The sequence below is a fragment of the Aspergillus lentulus genome (assembly GCF_001445615.1).
Source record: "Aspergillus lentulus DNA, contig: Alt17, strain: IFM 54703, whole genome shotgun sequence".
In the NCBI taxonomy this organism is placed as follows: Eukaryota; Fungi; Ascomycota; class Eurotiomycetes; order Eurotiales; family Aspergillaceae; genus Aspergillus; species Aspergillus lentulus.
Genome location: NW_028322112.1, coordinates 1,387,467 through 1,409,645, shown reverse-complemented (window position 1 = coordinate 1,409,645; position 22,179 = coordinate 1,387,467). Strand labels below are relative to the sequence as shown.

Sequence of the window (22,179 nt, the reverse complement as noted above, 5' to 3'; positions counted from 1 at the left end):
ATCGATCGCCTTGCACACTAAAGTAGAGAGCTGCGTCAACTAACATGAGGAAATTGTCTGATTGCCAGTAAGGAAACACCAAGCCGCTCCCATCGCCAACCCTATCCATTCTATCTATATCGCGGGCATCACTTTCTTCACTTTTTCAACCTATCCACAAATATTCTCTACGAAACTTCGGGCAGTTCCGGGTTGATTCCCATGCCAACAAAGAATTCTTGGTCTTGATCCTTGTAGATGTGCTCAAGGTTAAAACCGTCTGACAACGCTAGGATCGCACGCCTGCCGAAATGCACTTTTGAGAGTGTCATCCTCTAGACCACTCTGGGTTCAGTGAGGATTGGATTCGATTTTAGCGGTTCAATTATGCAACTCTATTTACTTTATCTTACTAATACTAATTAGTCATAACTAGGTAGATAAGTCACAACCACAGGTAACTAATAAATATGGGATAATGGGCACCTAAGTATATACAATCACAACAACTCTGCCTTCCTCTGACCAAAGCATATCATACCTCTGGCCTGTGTTCAGCATCATGCCCGGGCAGTGGCTCGGGCTCTTGTAGTCCCCATTCACCCTCTCCAATCCTCTTTCCATAGAACTTGACTAGCAGCCCAACGGCCATCGGTCCAATGATGGTATTGAGGAGAATCGCCCAAACTCCAGTAATGAAGGCAGCCTCACTCACATAGGATGTCTCGTTAAACCCTATCTCGATGATGAGTAGACCAATCTCACCTCGCGCGACCATCGCAGAGCCCAGGAGCAGCCCAGACAACCAGGTAGTGTTGGAATGTGACCTTCCATTTTTCTCTCTCGAGTCATTCTGCAGCTCCTGCTCACCATTTCCTTCCTTGGACAATCCCTTCCGCTTGGGAGGCCACAGAAGTGGAAGATATTTCCACAGCGGCAGCCAGATACCGACCGCAAACTAGCCAGTCAGAACATGCTCGACCTCCAACATTGGAATGAAGTACATACCTTTGCAACGACCATCAGAAGGGAAAACACCACTCCCCTCCAGATCCTTTCCCCCGTCCAGAGCTGCACAAACGGAATGGCAAACCCGATACTAGCGAAGAAGAGCGGCTCCATCAGATAGGACTGCACGTCCAGCAAGTACACCTCAAACGTATGTACGAATGTCGGGCTCTTATGCGCCTCGCGTTCTCCTTCCTCGCGACTCATAACCACAAACGGACCCGACGGATGCTTGCTGGGTATATAAGTCAAGAAAGTTCCGGCGAGGAATGCGCCGAAAAGAACAGAAGTACCCGCGTACGCCGCGATGGTAATGAACGCGCAAAGGACCAGCACCATAAGAATGATATTCGAGACATGATCGAACTGCGCAAAGGCATGCTCGATATACCGTCGGAAGAGCCTCGCGAAGACGTATTTTGTGAGTATTGGCGTGAGGACAGCCATGGCGACGGAGGCGACGATGGGCCGGCCGATGATCCAGCCCAGGTTGACATTGCCTCCGCCGGAGAGTTTACCCAGATTGGCTATTATGCTGTTGATGATTAGTTTGGCTCGCGCTACTTAAGATAATGGTGATTTACCTCAATAGGACAAGACCGACGACATCGTCAATGACGGCAGCGCTCACGAGCACGGCGCCGACTCGTGTCTGTGCAAGGTCTACAGATCGAGCTGCAGATTTAATAACTGCAAATGTGGTGCCTATAAAGTGTGAGATGATGTAAACTGCCAAGGAGAGACAAGAAATACCAAGAGAAGTCGCTGATAACGCAGCACCGACTATGAATGTTTCGACGGGTCCTGCTTAGCTTAGCCAGGCATACAGCATACTTCTATAACAGCAGGATGGCGTACCATATCCAAAACCAAGGTAAAGCAGCAAGTAGGAGAAAGCAATCGGGAAGAGTACCCCAACGGCGGCTCCCAGAAGACTGAGAATAAAATTCCTCTTGAGAAGATCAAGACGAGCACTAAGCCCTCCTACATACTGTCAGTTTCATTCAATGCGATCGAGCGCCAGACGTACCCTCAAAGATGATTAAAATCAACCCGACATAACCCAACACGCGAAACGTGTCCTGCCACTGCTCTTCTAGGATATTTGCTAAAGGTAACCCATATATGATACCCACTGCAATCTGCCCGATGATTCCGGCTTGGATGACCCTTGCAGAGACCCATTCCGCCAGAGACAGGAAGAAGAAAAATGAGATTACAATTAAAATCTGGACGACTGCGTACCATTGTCAGTTCAGAATATGCGCAGACCGGCATGCCTGACTTACTACTTGGCTCGTGATATGGCAGGAAACTGCCTGCCATGTCCTTTCTCTAGTTCCGCCTGGAAAAGCTGTAAGAAGCTATATCCTCAAGCTCAAGGAATTATAGGCACGTTGGGGTTGAAAATGGTGGAATCCGCCGCAATGGGTAAATGTCACGTGCCGTAGCCATTAATGACGTCGGCCCAGAGGAAGACATCCGGTTCAACATATTCTCGTCTCAATGTCCAAAATTGGTCTGAGATCGAACTTTAGGAGAATCCACCGTGAAATCATGGCTCATTCTCCCGAGGAATGAGCGTGCTGCTGATACTCTGCGTTGATCCACCTTGGCCCCAGTAGAGCAGAGAAACTCCCCGCCAATGCTCTTGGCCTGCGAACGGTGCTTGGCGGAGATCTTGGCATGACAGTGAAGAATATGCGGTTATTTCTCGGACATGATAGAGTCTTTCGACTGTATTACTCTACTGATCTTTTCTAATATCAGAATGCGCCGCTTTCCACACTCGAATTTTGCTTACTAGGTCTATATGCCAGTTGCTACTAGCAATTTTAGCTTAGGGCACTTATATCTAGGGCATGCCACATAGCACATCTATGTATCAAATGGCTTGACTCGATAATGAATATACCAGTGGACTCGAATAGTGGCCCAATTGGAAGATTTGCAAATGGGACATCTTTAGAACATGGCAATTTAAGATATTACAATCACAAATACCTGTATCACTCATCCAGTGACTGTCTCGGATATTCACTCCTCAAACTTCTAATAGCTTGCCTTGGAAGCAAAACCTGTATTCACTGCAACCCAGGAGATTGTATTCACTTCTAATAGATGCAATACTTTCTACTTTCTGGGTCCCCCGAATCTTCCTTTCTTCATCTACTTCAGTGTTCTCGCGTGGATCTTCAGGGTCGTATAATCGAAGCTAGCGTTGATTCAGCTTGCAGCTTTGCTTCTCCGGCCTTTTATTCTTTGCCCTGATCACTCAGGCCGGGAGTGAAGTGTGAGACCTTGGTTGGAAGGGGAATTCAGTGTTGTCTGGCCCCACCGTCGGAGGGACAGACGGAGACCCAGGTGGTCTTCGGTATTGACCCCGGAACTGGCTTCAAGGCGAGATATGTTGAACATATCGCTCGGGAAACGTCGAAGATTCCAAGGCTCGAACTGAGTGTCCGTGTCGGACGACTTGTACGTTGTTATTTTGCACCTGCCAATCCCTACTGGCTGCAGTAACATCCGCTGACTGAACTAGAACGCAGGGTTGCAGCCTACGGGTCATTACAGAGGAGGGTCCAGAGTCGAAGATCCCCCTGCTGAGTCTGTCGAAGATGAAACAGGACAACGACGAAAAAGCAGAAGAGCTCATCAAGATGTCAGTGTGCGTCGTACTGCTCGAAGCAACCCCTATCTCATCCTTTCGCCTTCAGCTGTTCCCGGTCCTGTGCCCCAGCATCCACTCTCACGTTGGATTGAGTGTAACAAGGTTGTGAAGGCGCTGCCACAGTTGGCTGCTTGGCTGCACGATCTGATCAAACCGATCTGCGTATAGAAACATGTTTACCACTCAGTCCTCTGCTCGTCGCGGTCGTGCCGCTGCCACCACTGCTTTCACTCATGCCCATGGTCGCCGGGGCCATCCCACTAGTCGCGGTCGTACTGCCTCGCGCGCTGGTCGCAGAGGTGTCGAAGTATATGGAAGCATATGAGCTGGAAAGTGAGCTCGCCGGCCACATCGACACACAGGATTTCAAATCTGGCATAATTGTGCCAACAGAGAGAGCCTCGAACGGTTCAGGCTGCACCAGAAGTTTTCAATAATGTGTTGTACCAGCGGGAGAATAATCGTAGAGCAAGTGCCACTCTCAAGATTAAAAATCCAGAAAAGCCAAGAATGAGGTCCATGAACCGCGGTGCCCTGCTTCAATTCTGGCAACCGACCGCAATTGCTGGGTTTCTAGAAATTCGAGCCAAAGTCAATCTCAGAGGTGCTGTCCTAGGTGACACCGTCGGACTGGGAAAGAAATGGGAGGGCCAAAGTCCTCGCAGGGATACAGCTCAAACTGAAGTTGAAAGGATCTTCGCCTCGCCAGGAACTTCAACGTCGACAGTGTCTTTCCACAGCCTATTCAATTGGGTCGTTGCGGCTGGCGACTTTGTAAGACGATGCTCTAACGAAATGATGCTCACTGACCAAGAAACACTGCAGGCATGCTCCGCCGATTCAGCAACGCCATGAGAAATCACAGAGAGAACGAGCCTCTTTGCAGTTCCCGTCTGGACTTGATGCTCATAACCGCCAAAGATATGGAGGAAGCCCGGTTGCAACTGTTCTTCAACGACCTGGCATCGAATGTGGTTGATGCCAGGACGAAAGCAGTTGACAGCTTTTCAGAGACATCGCAATAATGGTTATGCACAATCATGAGAGTTCAACGATGTGGCGCTGTCCACGAGCACGAAAGCAATTTGTCCATACTCAAGGTTAAGTTGAGTAATATGCCCGAATGTAACTCCTGTCCAGATGTAGGAAACAGCTGAGATCATCGTATTCCCCTACTTAGGCATACAGGTAGGATTGCCCATGACTATTGACATGATTTCCATGAAGATATGGCTAACAGTTTCGTCGGCTTGTGATGTACCAAGGTCATCACGAGGTATCCCTTACTTTAGCGGACACCCATGCCTCGTTACGTTGATGCGAGCAATGATTACCGGTGTCAAGTGTGGCTTCCGTCGCCATTCATTATGCCAGTTTTGCAAGATACTGATTTGAATTCGATCCTAGAGTGCATCGGAACTTGGACCACAGCCATTCCTGCTATAGGATTTCTAGCTCAGATCACCTGTTACGTTTACAGGAAAGATCAACAAAGAGAAAAGCGCCGGGGACATACTGGATGAGATTCAACAACCAGAGAAAGCATTTCGGAAAGCTCGAGACAATACACGGGCAGCAGAATGCCGCTCCCGTTCTTCTCCCGCGGGCGGAAGGAGAAAGCTTGTGCGCACTGCTTCCGCCACAAGTTGAAGTGTCTTTTTCAGGCACATAGGCCGGAGGGGCGGGGGAGGATGCGCGAGGGATTACACCGTCGGCCTACATGGCCGATGTTACCGTCATAGAGATGTCCAAGACATGGAAAGAGCAGCTTAGGGATGGATACACCAAAGACCCCAAGTGGTCCAAAATTTTGCAAACCGTACACGAGATCATGACAATCCCCATGCCCTATCAAGCTACCATACGAACCACGCGATCATGTTTGTCAGGACAAGTTTAGCAAGCGCAATATGGCCATCGCAGGGCGGGAATCACTGGCGGTAAAACTATCGATGCCTCACCAACCTTCTACAGCAGCAGATGTCCAACCCAACTGAGCGAGTGGACTTAGGATCTGACCTTGCACATTCAGAGGCACAGGTAGAAATCCTCAAGGACACTTACGTCCAAATACCCGAGCTTGATCGGAGCAACGGAAGCCTAGTCATTGCGTCTGAACCACGTCGACTGTTCCCTATCGCTAATATACCAAAACTCCCAGCACATTCAACAAGCGCAAGCAATCAAACCTGGACCCGAACCCCCGATCGGAGTTAATGAGACCATGGAGACCGTCGGGACCACTGAGAGTCATAAAGTGAAGGGCCGTGTCGCTTCCATCGATGACCAGCTCCACCAACCCATCGATCGCCAAACCCGAGCTATCGTTGACTGGCAAGCAGCAAACCAACTGGCGATCAGCAGATCTTGGGACCACTGAGAATCATGCTGATTTCATCGGAAGGGTGTGGCAGGAGATCCTCCAAAGGCAGTTGATCTATCCACATATGGGGGCACCTCATCCAACGCAACGTTATCGAGGACCTTGGCGCATGGCATTTTTACGACGGACTGGAGGACATAGGAGACTACGTCAGCGACCAGCTGAACGACAGACCACCCATCTCTGATGAAGAATGACGGTTTCTTTTGCATGTCTATACGCATCACTTTCGGTCGCCACCATTTTAGTCACGCATTCATTGCATCACATCACAGGAAAGTAATTGATGAGTCTTTGATTGCCTACACCAGGTAGGCAGAATGGGGTTTTCCACCATTATAACGCCATCAGGCGCACTGATGTACGCCTTGGATCCTGATCCCGCAATACCACCACAGCCAACTCCTGAGCTCCCCAAATTTGATAAACCGCTGGTTCCGCCATCATCCACGTTTGTTCTCGATTGTGATATCCAGCCTGGTAAAACCAAGAGCAGAGCTGTCATTAATTTTCAAAGGATCAACACTTCCATAATACCAGACATATATCCTGTTCCTTCCCAGGTAGAGATCATTGCAAAACTGGACGGATGTCCGTACATCTCAATCATAGATGCCACCGAAATGGTTTATCAATGGCCCATTCGTCCAGACTACAAGTGATTTGCCAGAGTAATTGCACATAGACATCAAGGGTACTCCCATGTCTGCCCAATGGGCTTCATCAACTCTGTTCCCCATGTCCAGAGACAGGTGGACCTGATATTCCAGTCTATGAAACACTTTCTCCGAATTTACATTGATGACTTCATTCTCAGAGGGCAACACCGCTTGATTTGTGCTTAATGACCATGACGGATATGTCACTATGAGAGTGTTTTTTTGAGTTAAAGAGGGCGGCTGCGTGGGACATAAAGTCGCTCTTTATCCTCGGTTCGGGCATAACATGGTAAATCCGGTTGTCTTTTCTATCCTGAAGCACTGCTGACGAAGTAGGAAAAGTTAGTACCACCACTGGAGATGGTCGTTTCGATGTGTGGTCGAAACAACCGTTGAATCTCAAGTATGGCGGATACGTTGAGGGGTTCCGATCGATCTGCTCGGTCATCCGGTCAAGGCCCCTCAACCAAAGCAGTTAACAGAAGCAAAATCATACGCTTTCTTCTATTTACGATGCGATGCATTATCTGTCGACTAGGTCGTCAAGAGCATAGGCATTTATGCCATTGCTCTTCCTGGTCTGTCCAGACAGTTTCCTGTCAAACAAGGACCATTCAAGCAAACGACGTATGGGGCGGTTAGGCTATGCCTCGAACTCCCTCTCTCACAGAAAAGCACACTTACTGGTCTCTGCTGCTTATCTTGAACCATCATACACGACGCATATACCTGGACAATGTCAGTAGAAGACGCGGCTCCTAAGTCTGTTGATGGACAGGAAGAGCATGAGATTAAGGATTCGTCAGGAAATTTGCTGAACTGACGATGCGGACAGTCTCCGAAAAGAAGAAGATTTACCCGATTTGTTGCATAATCTAAATCAAACCAGAGTGGACCCTCTGATCTGCAAAGATCCAGCCGGAAGAACTTCAGGCCTCTAGTCACAGCTCTCGGATGTCTTTGCCACTGAGGAACGTTTGATTGCACTGAGAATGTACCCCGTAATTATTGTTGGGAGATAGCTAATGAAGATGATCTGTGCTGTATTCCTTTGTTGGTTTGCCATAGCTCACAGACGAATTGATGAACGGAGGCGTGGAAAGTGAGATAAGCGGCGCCATCCACAGCTGAAGATTCGATGGACAATTCGGCCCCCAAACAAGGGTCGATAAGTCCATTGTTGATTGGTTGACTTGTAATAGACCACAATTTAGGCTTGTTCTTGGCTTTGCACTGCCCACTTAGCTCGACACCAGTCATGTTAGGGCCCAAGCGTGCACTTGTTCCAGTATGATCAGCATCATGTCGAACCAGTTCGTCTGTGTGTGTTGGTTTTGATTTGTCAGCTGCTGTTCAATGCTCTAGTTGAGAGTCTGTACTCCTCTCTCAACGCATTTGGAATATTCAACCTGCAAACCGAACTGTTGATTGGCGCATCTGACGTGTCCGTAAGCCGCAGATACAGAGCCCACGGCCAGGTGGCCCATTCTCAAAGACCGAACCCATGCCCAGCCTTCCTACTGTCAGCCCCATGGTCCCTCATCCTAGCAGCTCATTTCTGCAATTCGACACTAGCAGGTCTCTCATCCAATGATTCCTAGCCAAGATGTTGGATTTATGCCCCCTACGTGACCCACGTGCCAGAGACCCGTTTATGAATCATGGCTGGATAAATTCCCACGACGCCCTCCGTCCGCACGTAAGGCTGAGAAATTTTTCTCATGCTGACATGACCCCTGAACTGGGACCTCACTCGTCAAGATGCTCTTCTCATCGTCATCGGCATCATTCGCCGTGGTGCTTCTGCTAACACAATGGACGCATTCCACGATCGCAGCACAATGCTATTACTCCGACGGTAGCAAAGCAGACGGCAGTTTCCAGCCATGCTTCCCGGATCAAGATAATAGCCCCTGCTGCGCGAATAACAAGCCCAAGAGCATGGCCAACGACATTTGTTTAACAAGTGGACTGTGTCTGGCACAGATGCAGGGCTTCGCCGGGTTGATATATCAGAATGCGTGTACCGATCCCACCGGGAAGAGCAGCCAGTGTCAGAAGATTTGCTCTGGCTGTAAGTGCGATAGACATATTTCTATTGGTTAAAGTTCGATTTTTAATGTATTGGTTTGCGTATAGCTACGTCGGGCGGAATCCAACTTCTCCCTTGCCCGGCCAAGGGTGTTGACCAGTGGTGCTGTAGCATCAACGGGACAGACTGCTGCGATAACGCTGGGACAGTCACCATCGGCACGATCTACGGATACACGAGCACATCAGCATCGTCGACATCAACATCAACAGCCACCGGGACCGGGGCGATAGCTACAACGACGGTCACCACAACGGCTGCTGCCGGCAGCGGTACGGAAGTCTGCGCGGGTTCAAGCTCGAAGACGACCGCGGTCGGGGCGGGGGTCGGCGCTGGACTGGGTGCCTGTCTGGTTGCCACGCTCTTTGCGCTCTGGTTCCAGCGACGGATGTATCAGAAGAAACTGCAGCAGACTGGCGGATATGCGGGATACAGTCCTGCCAATATGACATATGCTCAATCCGGGTATTCGAATCCGTCGAGTGGTGCTCAGCGGATTGTCTCTGAGTTGCAGTCCAATCAAGAAGTCATCCATGAGGTGGATGGACGCGAGGCACGAAAATGATTGTCCCTCACACAGGGCGCTATTTATATGGATTAGGTAGGCCAACGCCAGTGAACTCGCCGTACGCAGGTCAATAGAGGAAGCGGTGGCCTGATTTCTGTCACACCAGCCCCGGTCGCAATTCCCACCAGATTAATGGGCCATCTTGTGAAACGACTACCTGCTTTCGACAGCTGCGTAATCTCGAGCTCTCATGGAGGCCAAGTGTTGTTGCCTTGAGTATGCGTAGGTTTTGCAGGGAAACCAGCGACTGGCGTTGGAGCTATTTTGGGAGATCTGTCGTAGGGCCGGAGTTAATCATAAGCTCATTTGCTGGATAGCCTGGATTTGGTTGGTGAAATAAGCATCTGTCAAAATAGAGACTGGAGTTGTGGATATGTAACAGATTAATGGTTGATTTTAGTTGGGAGATGATGCGATGAGTCTCCATCCACTGCGTCATCATCACGGCCCGTTACTTGGTCATCCACGCTTAAACTGGATTGCGATCTGCACCGGTGACATCGATGGATAAACAATCCAAAACAAATCTATAAATTAACTCTCCTGATTTATCTAGTACTTGAGCTTGAGGTATTCATTGAGTAAATTCGGTGAAAGTCGCGGTGTACTTAAGATAAGCCGTGTTATATATCTCAACATGCATCGGCTTTCTACACTTCTCCTAGCCTTAGGGTCTGTCGCTCTGGCAGACACCAACACGAATAACTTCAATCCCCTCCACCATCTGGCCGGAATTTCCCCCTACTTTACACCAAATGACCCTCAACTCGACCCCTCGGTACCACAGGGCTGCAATGTCACCCGCGCAGCTTATCTTGTCCGTCATGCTGCCATCTACGCCAACGATTTTGACTATGAGAGCTACCTCGAGCCATTCATCCAGAAGCTACAGAATACCACTCAGGATTGGTCCAAAGCAGGAAGCCTCTCGTTCCTCAGCAATTGGAAGGCGCCTATCACCGACGCCCATCTCGAGAAAATCACCCGAGTCGGTCTACAGGAATCGATGATGTTCGGCATCAACATCCACGACAAGTATCCAGACTTCCAAACACCAAAGAATGTATGGACGTCAACAGCCGAGAGAACAGTCAAGACCGCACAGGGGTTTATCCTTGGATACACCGGCAATGAAACGACTCAAATCAATCTCACCCAGGTCGGGGAATACAAGCACGCCGCCGCCAACTCCTTAACCCCGTACCAAAGCTGTCCAGCATATAGCTCCAGCTACGGCTCCAAGCAGTCCAGCGTACGTATGTCCCTTCACCTCCACCCAAAACACCAGCTAACAACACTAGGAATTCGTCTCCCACTACACCAAACCCATCATCGCGCGCCTCCACGCCCAAGCCCCCTCCTTCAACTTCACCGCCGACGACATCGTCGCCATGTTCGAGCTCTGCGGCTACGAGACCGTCATCCGCGGCTCCTCCCCGTTCTGCTCCCTCGACCTCTTCACCCCAACCGAATGGCTCGCCTTCGAGTACGGGAACGACCTCATGTACTTCCACAACACAGGCTACGGCCGCGACTTATCTCCCACTATCGGCTTCCCCTGGCTCAACGCAACGAGAACCATTCTCGCGGACGACTCGGCGGCACAAGACCTCTACGTCTCGTTCACCCACCGCGAGCTCCCGCCCACCGTGCTCACCGCGCTGGGCCTATTCAATAACAGCGCCTACACGGGCGCGGACGACGTCAACGTCACCATGCCTACAAACACGATCAACTACGGCCGCGTGTGGAAGAGTAGCCAGATCTTACCGTTTTTGACGAACATTGCGATTGAGAAGATGGCGTGTGATTCCTACGGGTATGACGACGGGGTGTACTACCGCGTGCTGGTGAATGAGGGTCCGCAGCCGCTTGTGGGGTGTCGCGATGGGCCCGGGGAGAGTTGCTCCGATGAGGTGTTTGGGCGGTTCGTGCAGCAAAGGGGGGAGAGGTATGGGGATTTTGGGAAGGCCTGTGGTGTGGATTATGACAATTCGACTGATGTGCTGTCGATTTATCAGTAGCGTGGTGCAGTCTACTCTCTTGTCCGCAATTCAAGATACCATACTCTTAATACTCGCCGTATGCAGAAGATTCATGTGCAAGAAATTAAAAGCAGTAAACTCATTGATTCGCCAATATGCTAACTATCTACAAGCTCCAACCCCCCTACAAGCCTTATACGGCTCCCCCACCGCAACCATGTACCGCTCCGCATCCCCCAGGAACCCCCTCCGAAAGTCCAAGCACCGCTTATCGACAAACAACCCACCCCGACAACTCACATCAACCGCATACCGGAAGAGCTGCTTATTGTTGCGGACGTTCTCCGCGCCGCCCTCCTCCGCCTGCCGGATCTTGGCGTCCACGCTCATGGCGTAGTGCATGCAGTCTGCGCAGTAGGCGGTGGTGCTGTGGGTGGATGATTCGTGCCGGGCGTAGAGGTAGAGGGCTGTTTGTAGTGGTTAGTTGGGTGTATTGAGGATTGGGGGTGGATGAGGGCTTACTGCATGTGAGGGTGAAGAGACAGATTACAGTTAGGAGTAGATGTGTTAGAGTGGGCTTTAGTTTTGTGTTCATGTTCATTGTGATGGATATTTGACAGGGATTGTGACAGTTAAGGCAGCAACAAACATGCAAGGGAACGTGGTATATGCGGGGAATTATACATGGCGCTAGGCCTGATTGATGTCTGTCAGTTCCAGATTAGGAATAGCTCGGTTATAGGTCTTGAGCTACATATGGGTTTATTGCTGAGTAGTATGGAAGCCAGCCAGTCGTCCTCTCAGCCATAGGAAATCTTCAGATCCAAATAGCTAGTTTGCATTTCATCTTCAAACGAGACTATCAGATGAAGCCAATCAGTAGTAAATCAGTTGCAGCAATCATCAGCCCACTCTTCTTGGTAAATGGATCATTCCTCGCATTGTCCAGGTACCTCTGCCAAAACGTTGTCGAGATATTTAAGGAAGAACCCCCAACCTTCGTCCAATGAATATAAGCAAGATTTAAACAGCTGAACACACAATTAGCTTCTAACTTCCGGATTGCTCCCCAAGACCTTACCTTTGACTTGTTGCCAATCTTCACAATCTGGAAAGTGTAACCATCGGTGGCAATCCCATATACCGCACTGTTCTTTTCGCCTCTGTCCTTCAGATTCCTATGAACTATTCCTATTTCCAAGGTCAACATTTCCTCTTCTCTGCCTGCTGTCTGCGGCAAGAGGCCATCACTAATAAGCTTACCGATATAAGCCAACAGAGGATTGTAGGCATCGCCCCATCTTTCCTTTGCCACAACGATAGCGAGCAGATCTCTTCGCTGCCCCTGCGGGTCGGTGAAGGTGATGGTATGATCAGACCATGCAATTAACCGCCGCGTTTCCATTGCAAAATTGTGGTACATGTCCTTTACTTTTGCCGTGCACCAATGAAGCTCATATTTCCCAGCAACAGTTCGAGCCTTCTCAAATCGCTCCACTGCAGCTTCCAGGTAGGGCAACAGGATAGTACGGCATCTTTCCCGAACGAATTTCCGTGGGTTGCGCTGTAGTCGCCTGCTGTTGTCTAATTTCTCCAGCGCTGAAGCTAATACGGCATAAGTCATCCTTGTGCCTCTAAGCAAATGGATCAGACAACGAACAAAGCTTTGGGTCTAGAGGGTATGGTTCCGGGGGAAGTCGAGGCTCCACATTGTCTAGATCCCCGTAATAATCCCAGCATCGTTGGGGCCTCAGTCGAAAGTTCCCCTGGAAGATGTCGGGGGTGTACGACTCGGAGTCTGAGGCATACCAGGGGTAGACACCTAGAGCGGGCTCTGTCGCTTCAGGATCGCATGATGAGATGTCTCGGAGCCATACTTGGATCAGTTCATCTCGTTCTCGACCAGTGCTGGTCCTTAGCGCCCATTTGTTGATGTAAAGACATATATCCAATATGAATAACTTAATCGCATTCATTTTGGCTAAGTCGATCTCGAATTTATGATGCTGGATGGTGGTGTAGGTCGCGAGTTGTAGTTTTTCATCTTAACATACACGTCATGCTGAGCGCTTGATTTACTGTCTTTGTGATACGCGACCCAAGTAGCTTGTTCCTTTGTTTCCTCAACTGCGAGTCTTTCAAATTTCCAGACAGCTCTTGATACCACCTTCCTTTGGTATTGATTGTTGTCTCCATGTCACGCACTACAGCTCGTCGGGACTACTATGCAGTCCTCGAAATTCCGCCGTCCGCCAACCTCGCTACCATCACAATGGCTATAAGCGGATGTCTCTGACGGATGGAAACAAAGGCTACCTCGAAGAGCTTCTACACAATCATTGATATGATGGCATCAGCTCAGCGAAGCATACGAAACTCTGCGTGATGAGGACAAGCGCGGAGAATATGACAGCACATATTTCAAAACACGCCATTCTGATGCTAATAAGCATCAAAACAAAATAGCGTGGACTCCTTTGTAATCATGGCCGATATGGATTCGTAGACTGGAGGTACTTCTGGGACAGCGACAACGGGTTCAGGATGAGATTAAAATAGGCATCCACGAACTAGGAAAGGACCGGGTTATACTCGAAATTCTCGTCAGCATAAGGACCTGTTGAGGGCTATCCGCGGAGGCCGGTGTCTCAGATGAAAAAGAGAATGCATTAGATGAAAGGCAGTGGAGTAGACAGTAGCACTACATCTGCTTCTTCATGCCGGGGAGAGGATCAGACAGCATATGGATAAAGTAGTGTAATGGTTTGAGCATGAATTTAATAGCTGACACCTGAGACACAGGAAAGGCTTTGTGTCTACACATAAGGACGAAGAGAACAAGTTTTAAAATAGCCCAGTTCGAGATGATCATTCACCTGTCTGCCTTGTCCATCAAGATAAATTCATTCACTGGCAACGGCAAGCAGATAACTAAGACTATTGACTGATAAATGTCTCAGAATCATGCTGCTGAGGTGGATATTCACCATCATCTATGCTATATAGACCCCTACAATCGCCCTCTCTCTCCATCTTCCATATCGTCCCCAATCAGTCATGGAAACCTTTCATCCAGAAAACTAAACTCACCGGCCTGTTTCCTCTGTCTGTCTATAACATATGATTGCAACTTTCCTCTCCATGTCATGCCCCTTTCTTAGGCGGGATCAGGACATCAACCACGCAGTCGACGAGAGCGAAAGCTCAGCAGTTACAGGGCCTCTAGCTTCGACACCGTATAGAGTCCTTATTTCCAGAGACGGGGGCTACCTCTCCGCCGGAGTCCAGGCAGCTTGAACTGGTCGGGAGCCCCGCCGGACCCCGGTGGAGGAGCTCACTCACGAAGAGAGAGTAAGTCCAAGGCAATAGATCCGATATTACTAAACAGATTCTAACGTATACAGGTTGTCGAACACCAGGCTTCGTAGATGAGCAGGCCAGCATATTCGAGCTCTTCCGGCGGTATGTAGCTCGGGACGCCCAGGTCCAGGGGCTGGATGATGCTCCCAACTTGGCGGTCGCATCCGGCCTCATAGAAAGGCAGGGACGTCTAAGCGCTACTCGACAGCGACGACGAAGACACAGAAGATGATGACGACAACCTGTCGGTAGCATCCGAGCACATGGATGTCGATGACCATATCGCAGGTAAGAATGCCTTGATCAATTAGGATTATACTCATACTGACCACACATATAGCGGGGAATATGGAGAGGTTTTGCATTCGGGTTTCCAATATCGTTGAAACCTTCTTCTCCATTGCAAGTGAAGCAGGTGATATCCCCGAGTCCGCTGCCTTATTCAGGGCTCTTCAACAATATGATCAAGTCGAGCTATCACAGGAGGTAATCTCTCTCTTCCCTAAGCGAGTTCGAGTTCTTCTACGGAATCCAGCCCCCGAAGACCAGGGCGGGGTCCCAGAATTGAAGACGTTCCCCGGGACAGTCGAATGGAAGTCTCGCCTGCATCGCGCAAGGTGAAACTATTATGCAAATGCGACAGCGAGCGGGCTACCCGAGGCTTTTGCTCGAAATTGGTTATTTGATTGGCAATAAGATTGAACCATGGGAGCGACAAGCTGCTCAAACGCCAGCGGCACAACGAGACATATAGTTCATTCTGGACTTCCTTCCGCTGCCTTGGACTGTATGTTTTCATTTACTTTGACATATTTCAAGGAACTGCAAACGTCGGGTGCCCGTGTGCGGTGGTGCCACTGCTGATTTACGCTGGCATCCAAGTATGATACGTTGATGACATTCCATGACGAGTATCCGGCGGTCAGAGACCAAGACTATGAGAACTGTGTAACTGCCGTGCTCAACTATCGTATCAACCAGAGGAATGGGGTTGTCCACAGGAGAGAGGACAAAGTCGAACGGGGCTTGCCAACACAACCAGGCGGGTGAGAACTCAATATATCGTCCCACATTGCAAGGGGACATTAAGGGGAATTATGAAGAGACCTGAGAAGCGCCAAGGAATCTCTGCACAGATACATGCGAGCACTGAACCCCTTCTCAAGATTGGATATCGAATTGGAAATGATGTCGGGACATTGGGACCGGAGGGCGTCCTAGATTCCACAGCACGAGAGCGCCAAAAACACCGTCTTCCCTTGTTTTACCAGATGTCCTTCCTGGCATCTCTTCAGGGCTACAGCAATGTCGTCCCTTCTGCACAACGCAGACTAAGCATGGTACAATCGGGGCCAGTTTGATGGGTTACCCAGTGCATACCATCCAACCGAACAATCCTTTGCGGCGCGAGACCATTTGGCCTTACTATGCACCTTGTCATGCCACAGAGCAGACAATGAAACGGACGAATGCCGCCTCCTTCTCATCATGTCAGATGAAATCCATCGACTAAAGAAAGCCAAGAATGCAGCTGAAGAACAAGGGGTACTGAATGCGAACCCGGAAAGCACACGATTCCATGAGCCGAGAAGAGATTACAAGTTCTCAATTGAAGAGTACATGACGTAGAAATGACTTTGACTAATCCCCTGGCTCGGTTACTTCTCGTGCAAATAACTGGACTATTGCGGTCCCTTCCTTTGCCTTCTCGTTTTCGTCTTTTGCAAGTAGCTCGTTACAACCTCGATCGTCCCGTTCTCCCAATGGCCATCACGCTTCCCAATCGTGAAGGTGCGGTGGCTTCCGCGCAGCGGAAAGTACCATTCGCTCTGGATAAAATCCAAAACAGAGTTTGGTAAAGCTTCTCGATAACCGAGCGCGACCTGGAGTGGGTATCCCGTAACGACGCCGACGTTGTCAAGGACGTTACATCTGAGGCTCACCAGAACGCGATTTTACTCTATCGCCGCGGAGTTGAATATACCGAATCTTGCAAGTCCTGCGCGAACGGCGCGGGGACCGTTCGTCGTCGTGTTTCCGCTCATGAGTACCCTGACACCAGCACTCAGCCCTGAAAAGCCCAAAGAGCGCGCGAAGCAGATCAACCATCCACAGCGACTGCTATCCATGATACAGCGGCGTTTGGAGGTCCCAACTTTGCCATCACGTAACCGTAACCTAACTGTGATCGAGGCAAAGATGCGGAGACTCTCGAAGAGGCCTGAGCACAGTTGCTTTGTTATATGGGTATTGAGCTACCCTCTCTCGAAGGGACCCAGAACACCAGTCATCAGTAGTAGGCATTGTACACAGAATGTGAAGGGCTGGAAGCTTTTCTTCAATCGACACCCAGGGCCGAACCACCAGGGACCTCACAATGGCTACCAACATCCGAAGCTCTGAGTGTTGCGCGTTTCGCGAAAATCGGCAGCTTTTGGCCACTACATCACTTATTACAAGATCACCCCGGAGTATCGGTGGGCTGTTGTAAGTGACCAAGAACATGAGCGTCTAAGTTCAAAAACAAGTATGTTACGTCCTCTTTAGCTTCTCGAATATCTAACCACGTGTAGGAGCTCAGTGACAAGACCCCCAACGCAGCAAGTTTAGAAATGCAAAGGGATATCTGTACCCGAATGCGAGACCTCGACCCTCCTCACTCATTCTTCATCACCTTCTTCTACTCGAGAGCTTAGAAGCGCGGATTCTACAAGTTCTTCACGGAAGGTGGAAGCGGATCACTCAGTTTTGGAATATCATGTCGAAGTCTCCCCAGTACAGGAATAAACCGCCACTCTCTGCGCAAGCAATATCCAATGCCATCGTTCGCAAGATCTCGAAAACCAAAGAATCTAATAAGCTGGCATAGGTGCTACCTTTCGGATCAGTCGTGGGCTGGTTGTCCGAGGAGGTACCTAGTGACAATATGAATTGTCTATCCGCGGCCAAGAAGCAGTAATTGTTGGGTGCATTTGGGAATGGAGGCACCTTCGCTAGGGCAGCAGTTCAGTATCTGCCAGTTGACAGTGCAATATAATCTGACTTCTTTCAATGAAGCTGCATCATACTTATGGGCATGATCTTGGGAAGACGAATTATCCCGCGATCTAGCGACGACGACGATAGATGTATCGTCAGCATCGTCAATTGGTGGATGGATACTGGAGCCGTCTCCATTGTGACGGAAAGGCCTTAAAACACTCCGGAACCCTGTTATCAAAGATCAATGCAGTAAAGGCAATAAGCTAGTCGTAAATGAAGTCGTTTCAATTATTTAGTAATACGCTGTCATAGCTATGAACAAAAATGTGGGAATCAGATTTAACATGCTCAATAGCACAGACGATCAAAAGTAATCCAAGAGTAAAGGGTCATCAAGCATCGCTCAACTGAAGGTATATATCATGCCCGTATCGCATCAATCCGTCTCGGGCCGCTGGCCGTAAACCATATGGACCTTGGTGTAGAGATGGTAGGTCTGGTAATCGCGTAGTTCCTTGCGCATACCCGCGACGAGGACCTCGATCTCAGGACGCGACCAGCCAAGATACCTTGTAAACAGGGCGAAGCAGTAGGGGCCGACGGCTTCGAACATGTTGACTTGGTGGTAGCGACCGAGCTCCTTGAGCTTCGGGTCCTTGGGCCAGGGGCTCTGGGGGAGCTGCAGGGACCGTCAGTATGGCTCTGACTAGGAACGTATGACATAGTCGTACCTTGTAGATGTCCTCGCGGACGTTAATGAAACCTGCCTTCTCCATCTTCTCTTTCCACGTTCCCGCCGTTGTAAAGTCTTTTCCGTGCTTCTTCGATGCTGCATGCATGTTCTTGATCCCCTCAATCATGTTAACGGCCTTGAGATGGGTGCCGTCGTCGGAATACGAGTTGACGTCCATGGAGGCCATTTCTAGCCAGCCACCGGGTCGCAGGTTCTCGTATGCTTGTCTGAAAAGATTGTCATGGTCGCGGATGGCTCCTTCGAGTTCCCGGCCGTGAATGTAATCGAACGGTTGGCTGTAGGACCAAGGTAATTCGAAGTCGTCGACCTCGAAGCGGCAATTGGGAGGGATCCTGGGGAAGTTAATGGACTGTCCGACCAGAGAGGTCAAAGGAAGGTGTACCATGAGGGTTGGATGGGACTGAGATCGTTTCCTTGATAGCAGCCACTCTGTTAGTCATCTTGCAACCTCCGCTCCCACAATCCAAAACATACCAATGACCTCTGACTCGGGGTGCTCGCTGTCGCACCACATTAGTGGATTGTTCTCGTCGCAAATGTTCCAAGAGTTTCTTACTCCGCAAAATCAATCGCCCATATTCCAGTACCAGTTCCGATATCCAACACTCGTCGGGGGTTTTTGATCGGCGCGGCGTGCAATTCACCTTTGAGGATGATGCGATAGATGTGGTGGCTCTAGTGGAGAGACGACCGATTAGCTAAGGACGGACCCCGGTCAAGGGGCAGAGTCGAGTTGGCACTAACCAGGTCCAGGCGGTCTTGTTCTTGCTCGTCATTGGGCTAAGCGGTCAGCGTTCGCGCATTATGAACCGTCGCAATCATAGAAGGGGGATATACCAGCACATATTCACCCTCGTGGAAAGAATGATATCTGCGACCGTTCTAATGCGGGTTTAGTTATATTGCCTGCGACAAACACAGCAGAGGTGGTACCTCGTAGCTGTTTCGGCTAGATTAGTTGCTGCAAGGTAAAAACAGAGGAAGAGAAGCAATGCGTACGTGTAGTTCATGGCACTTGATGTGATACTGGTAGTGTAGCTGGCGTCGCCGAGACTGGTAGTGATGTTAGTCGGGGTACCGGAGATTGCGACAGAGAGGCGACTAACGAGCCATTGTAGGCGGAGTCGGCATCGCCAAAGTCCTACTCATCCGTTAATCCCAAAGCAGAGGTAGATCTTGAGATGAGGCAACCAACATCAGGCTCGATGACACTTGGGCTCTGCTGTTGTGGTTGTGGTTGTGTATTCAATTGTGGTGGTGGACTGGCCATGATGGCGGGTGGTGATGGTGATGTGATTGACGATGGAGATGGTGGTAGAGTGGAGGAAGATCGGAGGGATGGAAGAGAACAAAGAACGGAAAAGTCAAAGGGCAAAAAATAAGATTTCCTGGTCGGTATGGGGAAGAACCAGAAAAGAACAAATGTTGGTTAAGATAAACTCGGGAAAAACACTTGAAAAAGACGTAGCGTTATTTAGTGCAGTTCGCAGAGAAGATCGAGAAGAAGAAGAATAATAATGATTGTCAAGGAAGAATGTGACTAGTCAAACTGCCGTGCATTGCTCGATCCTTTTAAGTACCTGAATGTCGGCCACTCGTGCAGCCTTCATTAGCGTCCACCATACAGATTATCTGCCACTCGGTTTGACGAGAGTCTAGACTTTTCCAATACGGCAAGAAGCATTATCATGCACTGCTATGTTTTCCGTCCTTTTGTCTTAATTATTTTCTATAGATGAATGCTCAATTTTCAGCGCCCCTAGAAAGAACCGAAATCATGCATTGTACTTTGTGCATATGTGGGATAGATCCCGAATCGCCGACCGACTTCCTAACCTGACTAGGACGACAAGGTTACAAGGCCCTAAGGTCGATCGAGGGTGTCATTATCCATTTTAGGAGAGATACAGTGTTTGTTCAAGGGTAGCGGCTGTTAGACTCCGCTAGAGCGGTCCACAAGCGTTCAACTGCACCCGCGGGGCGTCGGATGTAGGTCTGGATGGGGAAGGTTAAGGTCATGGAGAGCCACTCACACACGCGGTCGTTTACAACGCCCGTCCTGAAGAATCACTGTGCTTTCTGACTGGTGGTACTAATGTGGGTACGGATGGGTACGGACTGAGTGGATAGTACATGGATGTCTTTTGACTTGTGTCACGGTCGAGTAACTCGGCTTGGATTGAAAGTATATCCCTCTAGACTGGCCATTGATATCATTGATCACGGTGATATCGTGAAGTTTATCAAAAGGCTGGCCATTATCGACCATCAGATGGGCAGTACTATGAAGGATGCCTTGTCGTTATGTATCTTACCTTCAGTACAGTGTAAAGTACAGTGTAACACTTATACACAAACATAACAGGATTCACCCGCCATGGCTGCTTTAGACCTGAAACATTTCGTCTTGTATTGTAATAGTTTTGTAAATAAAATCACGTGGCAGACAATACCGGGCCAGCGATACCCGGCCGCACTGTGGATATTTACAAGAAAAATAGATGAAGTGCATCAACTATGGAGGCAGAGAAATTAATAAGGTACCAATAATGCTCACATCTTCTACCTGTAATTCGACCTGGTCATTTTGACGTTAGCTAATATCGGAATATAATTCCGTGTCTAGCTCCAATCCTTCTCTCCACCAAATACATAGATACCACTCAGCTCAGACTGAATGTCTACACTCCACCAGATCTTTCTGTCATCTCACGGGCGGGGGCCCATGTGTTGCCACGTCATACGTTCCACTGATTTCGCTCGGCTCTTCATATATGCACTCGATATCAATAGTCGACTTGCTACGATTTAGGGTTCATATGATTTGAAAATGAAACTGGTCTGATCCGCTTTGGTTGTGGTGGATCAGCCCGGTTGCCTAGAGTTCATCCATCAGCCCACACCGGCGTCTCATCTTCTTTCTAAAGTCCTGTTTGCGGAGTCCACTCGAATATCCAAGGCCGTCTGCACCATTAACACCGTCTATTTGATTGATTTTGACTGAACCCATGGCCAAGGCAAGTGGGACCGAGCCTGACCGACCACCACAGTCTATCAAGGACGAGTTGAGCAACAAAAAGGACGGGAACGCCGGATGTTCCCGTGTGCGCCGTTTGTGGAGTATCAGACCATGTGTAATTGGCACATCCTATGTGTCTTTTAGGATACGTGCAGTAAATCTATCCCACAATTCGCTCGTCTCTCTCAAATCAAAACTTTCTTGCGTTTGTACTCCGTACTTTTGTCGCGTTAGGTGCAGGGTTTTCTGTCAGGATTGCGGAGGGCTCCGAACTTGCACGACAACGGGCAATGGAGGAAGGACGAAAATCCTTACCTATCTACGGAATCCGCGGTAGATGCTGTTGATGCGCCATGGCATGAATGGAAGAGTCTGGTTGCCTTTGGCCCAGTTAGGGAGGGGGAGTGCCCCATGGCGTTTCCCCTCTAATCGGTGCGGCAAAGGTACTGTATACCAAACAGGTATTCATCCCCTCTCCTCTGGGTACCCTCCTCAATCATCTCAAGAAGCTCATCGAATATCAATAGTACGAGTGGGCTTCATATCGACAAACTCCGGACAAGGAACACGCTCGACCTCTGCATGCACCTCACCGACAGGGACTGAGTCATCCGGATCCACGAACCTACATATTATTATCTGCTTACCTACGCTCATACACGTGCTGCAATCTTGGCTGTGTTCATGCGCTCTCCTCCCCTCAAAACGGGAAGAGTCCG

At 49.4% G+C, this 22,179-nt stretch overlaps 7 protein-coding genes across 7 annotated transcripts; 4 read left to right on the top strand and 3 right to left on the bottom strand.

The window, feature by feature from the left end:
- Positions 1 to 514: 514 nt before the first annotated feature.
- ALT_9471 (cation:proton antiporter) lies at positions 515 to 2,313 on the bottom strand (the record flags this gene model as incomplete). Its single annotated transcript, XM_033559453.2, has 7 exons — positions 515 to 937; positions 988 to 1,522; positions 1,572 to 1,692; positions 1,741 to 1,791; positions 1,846 to 1,971; positions 2,018 to 2,224; positions 2,277 to 2,313. 7 exons carry the CDS (start codon positions 2,311 to 2,313, stop codon positions 515 to 517), a joined length of 1,500 nt encoding a protein of 499 aa, XP_033415344.2.
- Positions 2,314 to 3,605: 1,292 nt separating this feature from the next.
- Positions 3,606 to 4,513, top strand: ALT_9470 (uncharacterized protein; the record flags this gene model as incomplete). The annotated part of the gene is made up of 3 exons (XM_089600622.1): positions 3,606 to 3,649; positions 3,827 to 3,965; positions 4,052 to 4,513. 3 exons carry the CDS (start codon positions 3,606 to 3,608, stop codon positions 4,511 to 4,513), a joined length of 645 nt encoding a protein of 214 aa, XP_089455119.1.
- A 3,948-nt stretch (positions 4,514 to 8,461) lies between these two features.
- On the top strand, positions 8,462 to 9,357 carry ALT_9469 (uncharacterized protein; the record flags this gene model as incomplete). Its single annotated transcript, XM_033559450.2, has 2 exons — positions 8,462 to 8,774; positions 8,840 to 9,357. 2 exons carry the CDS (start codon positions 8,462 to 8,464, stop codon positions 9,355 to 9,357), a joined length of 831 nt encoding a protein of 276 aa, XP_033415341.2.
- Positions 9,358 to 9,997: 640 nt separating this feature from the next.
- ALT_9468 (putative histidine acid phosphatase) lies at positions 9,998 to 11,384 on the top strand (the record flags this gene model as incomplete). Its single annotated transcript, XM_033559449.2, has 2 exons — positions 9,998 to 10,612; positions 10,662 to 11,384. The coding sequence occupies 2 exons, from the start codon at positions 9,998 to 10,000 to the stop codon at positions 11,382 to 11,384; spliced, it is 1,338 nt and encodes a 445-aa protein (XP_033415340.2).
- Positions 11,385 to 11,507: 123 nt separating this feature from the next.
- ALT_9467 (uncharacterized protein) lies at positions 11,508 to 13,321 on the bottom strand (the record flags this gene model as incomplete). The annotated part of the gene is made up of 3 exons (XM_089600621.1): positions 11,508 to 11,812; positions 12,609 to 12,950; positions 13,006 to 13,321. The coding sequence occupies 3 exons, from the start codon at positions 13,319 to 13,321 to the stop codon at positions 11,508 to 11,510; spliced, it is 963 nt and encodes a 320-aa protein (XP_089455118.1).
- Positions 13,322 to 14,465: 1,144 nt separating this feature from the next.
- On the top strand, positions 14,466 to 15,326 carry ALT_9466 (uncharacterized protein; the record flags this gene model as incomplete). The annotated part of the gene is made up of 5 exons (XM_089600620.1): positions 14,466 to 14,531; positions 14,588 to 14,696; positions 14,750 to 14,807; positions 14,914 to 14,993; positions 15,046 to 15,326. 5 exons carry the CDS (start codon positions 14,466 to 14,468, stop codon positions 15,324 to 15,326), a joined length of 594 nt encoding a protein of 197 aa, XP_089455117.1.
- A 2,797-nt stretch (positions 15,327 to 18,123) lies between these two features.
- On the bottom strand, positions 18,124 to 19,711 carry ALT_9465 (class I SAM-dependent methyltransferase; the record flags this gene model as incomplete). Its single annotated transcript, XM_033559445.2, has 11 exons — positions 18,124 to 18,366; positions 18,419 to 18,773; positions 18,824 to 18,854; positions 18,916 to 18,941; positions 18,998 to 19,116; positions 19,186 to 19,221; positions 19,279 to 19,323; positions 19,375 to 19,381; positions 19,441 to 19,494; positions 19,548 to 19,582; positions 19,637 to 19,711. The coding sequence occupies 11 exons, from the start codon at positions 19,709 to 19,711 to the stop codon at positions 18,124 to 18,126; spliced, it is 1,026 nt and encodes a 341-aa protein (XP_033415336.1).
- Positions 19,712 to 22,179: the final 2,468 nt, after the last annotated feature.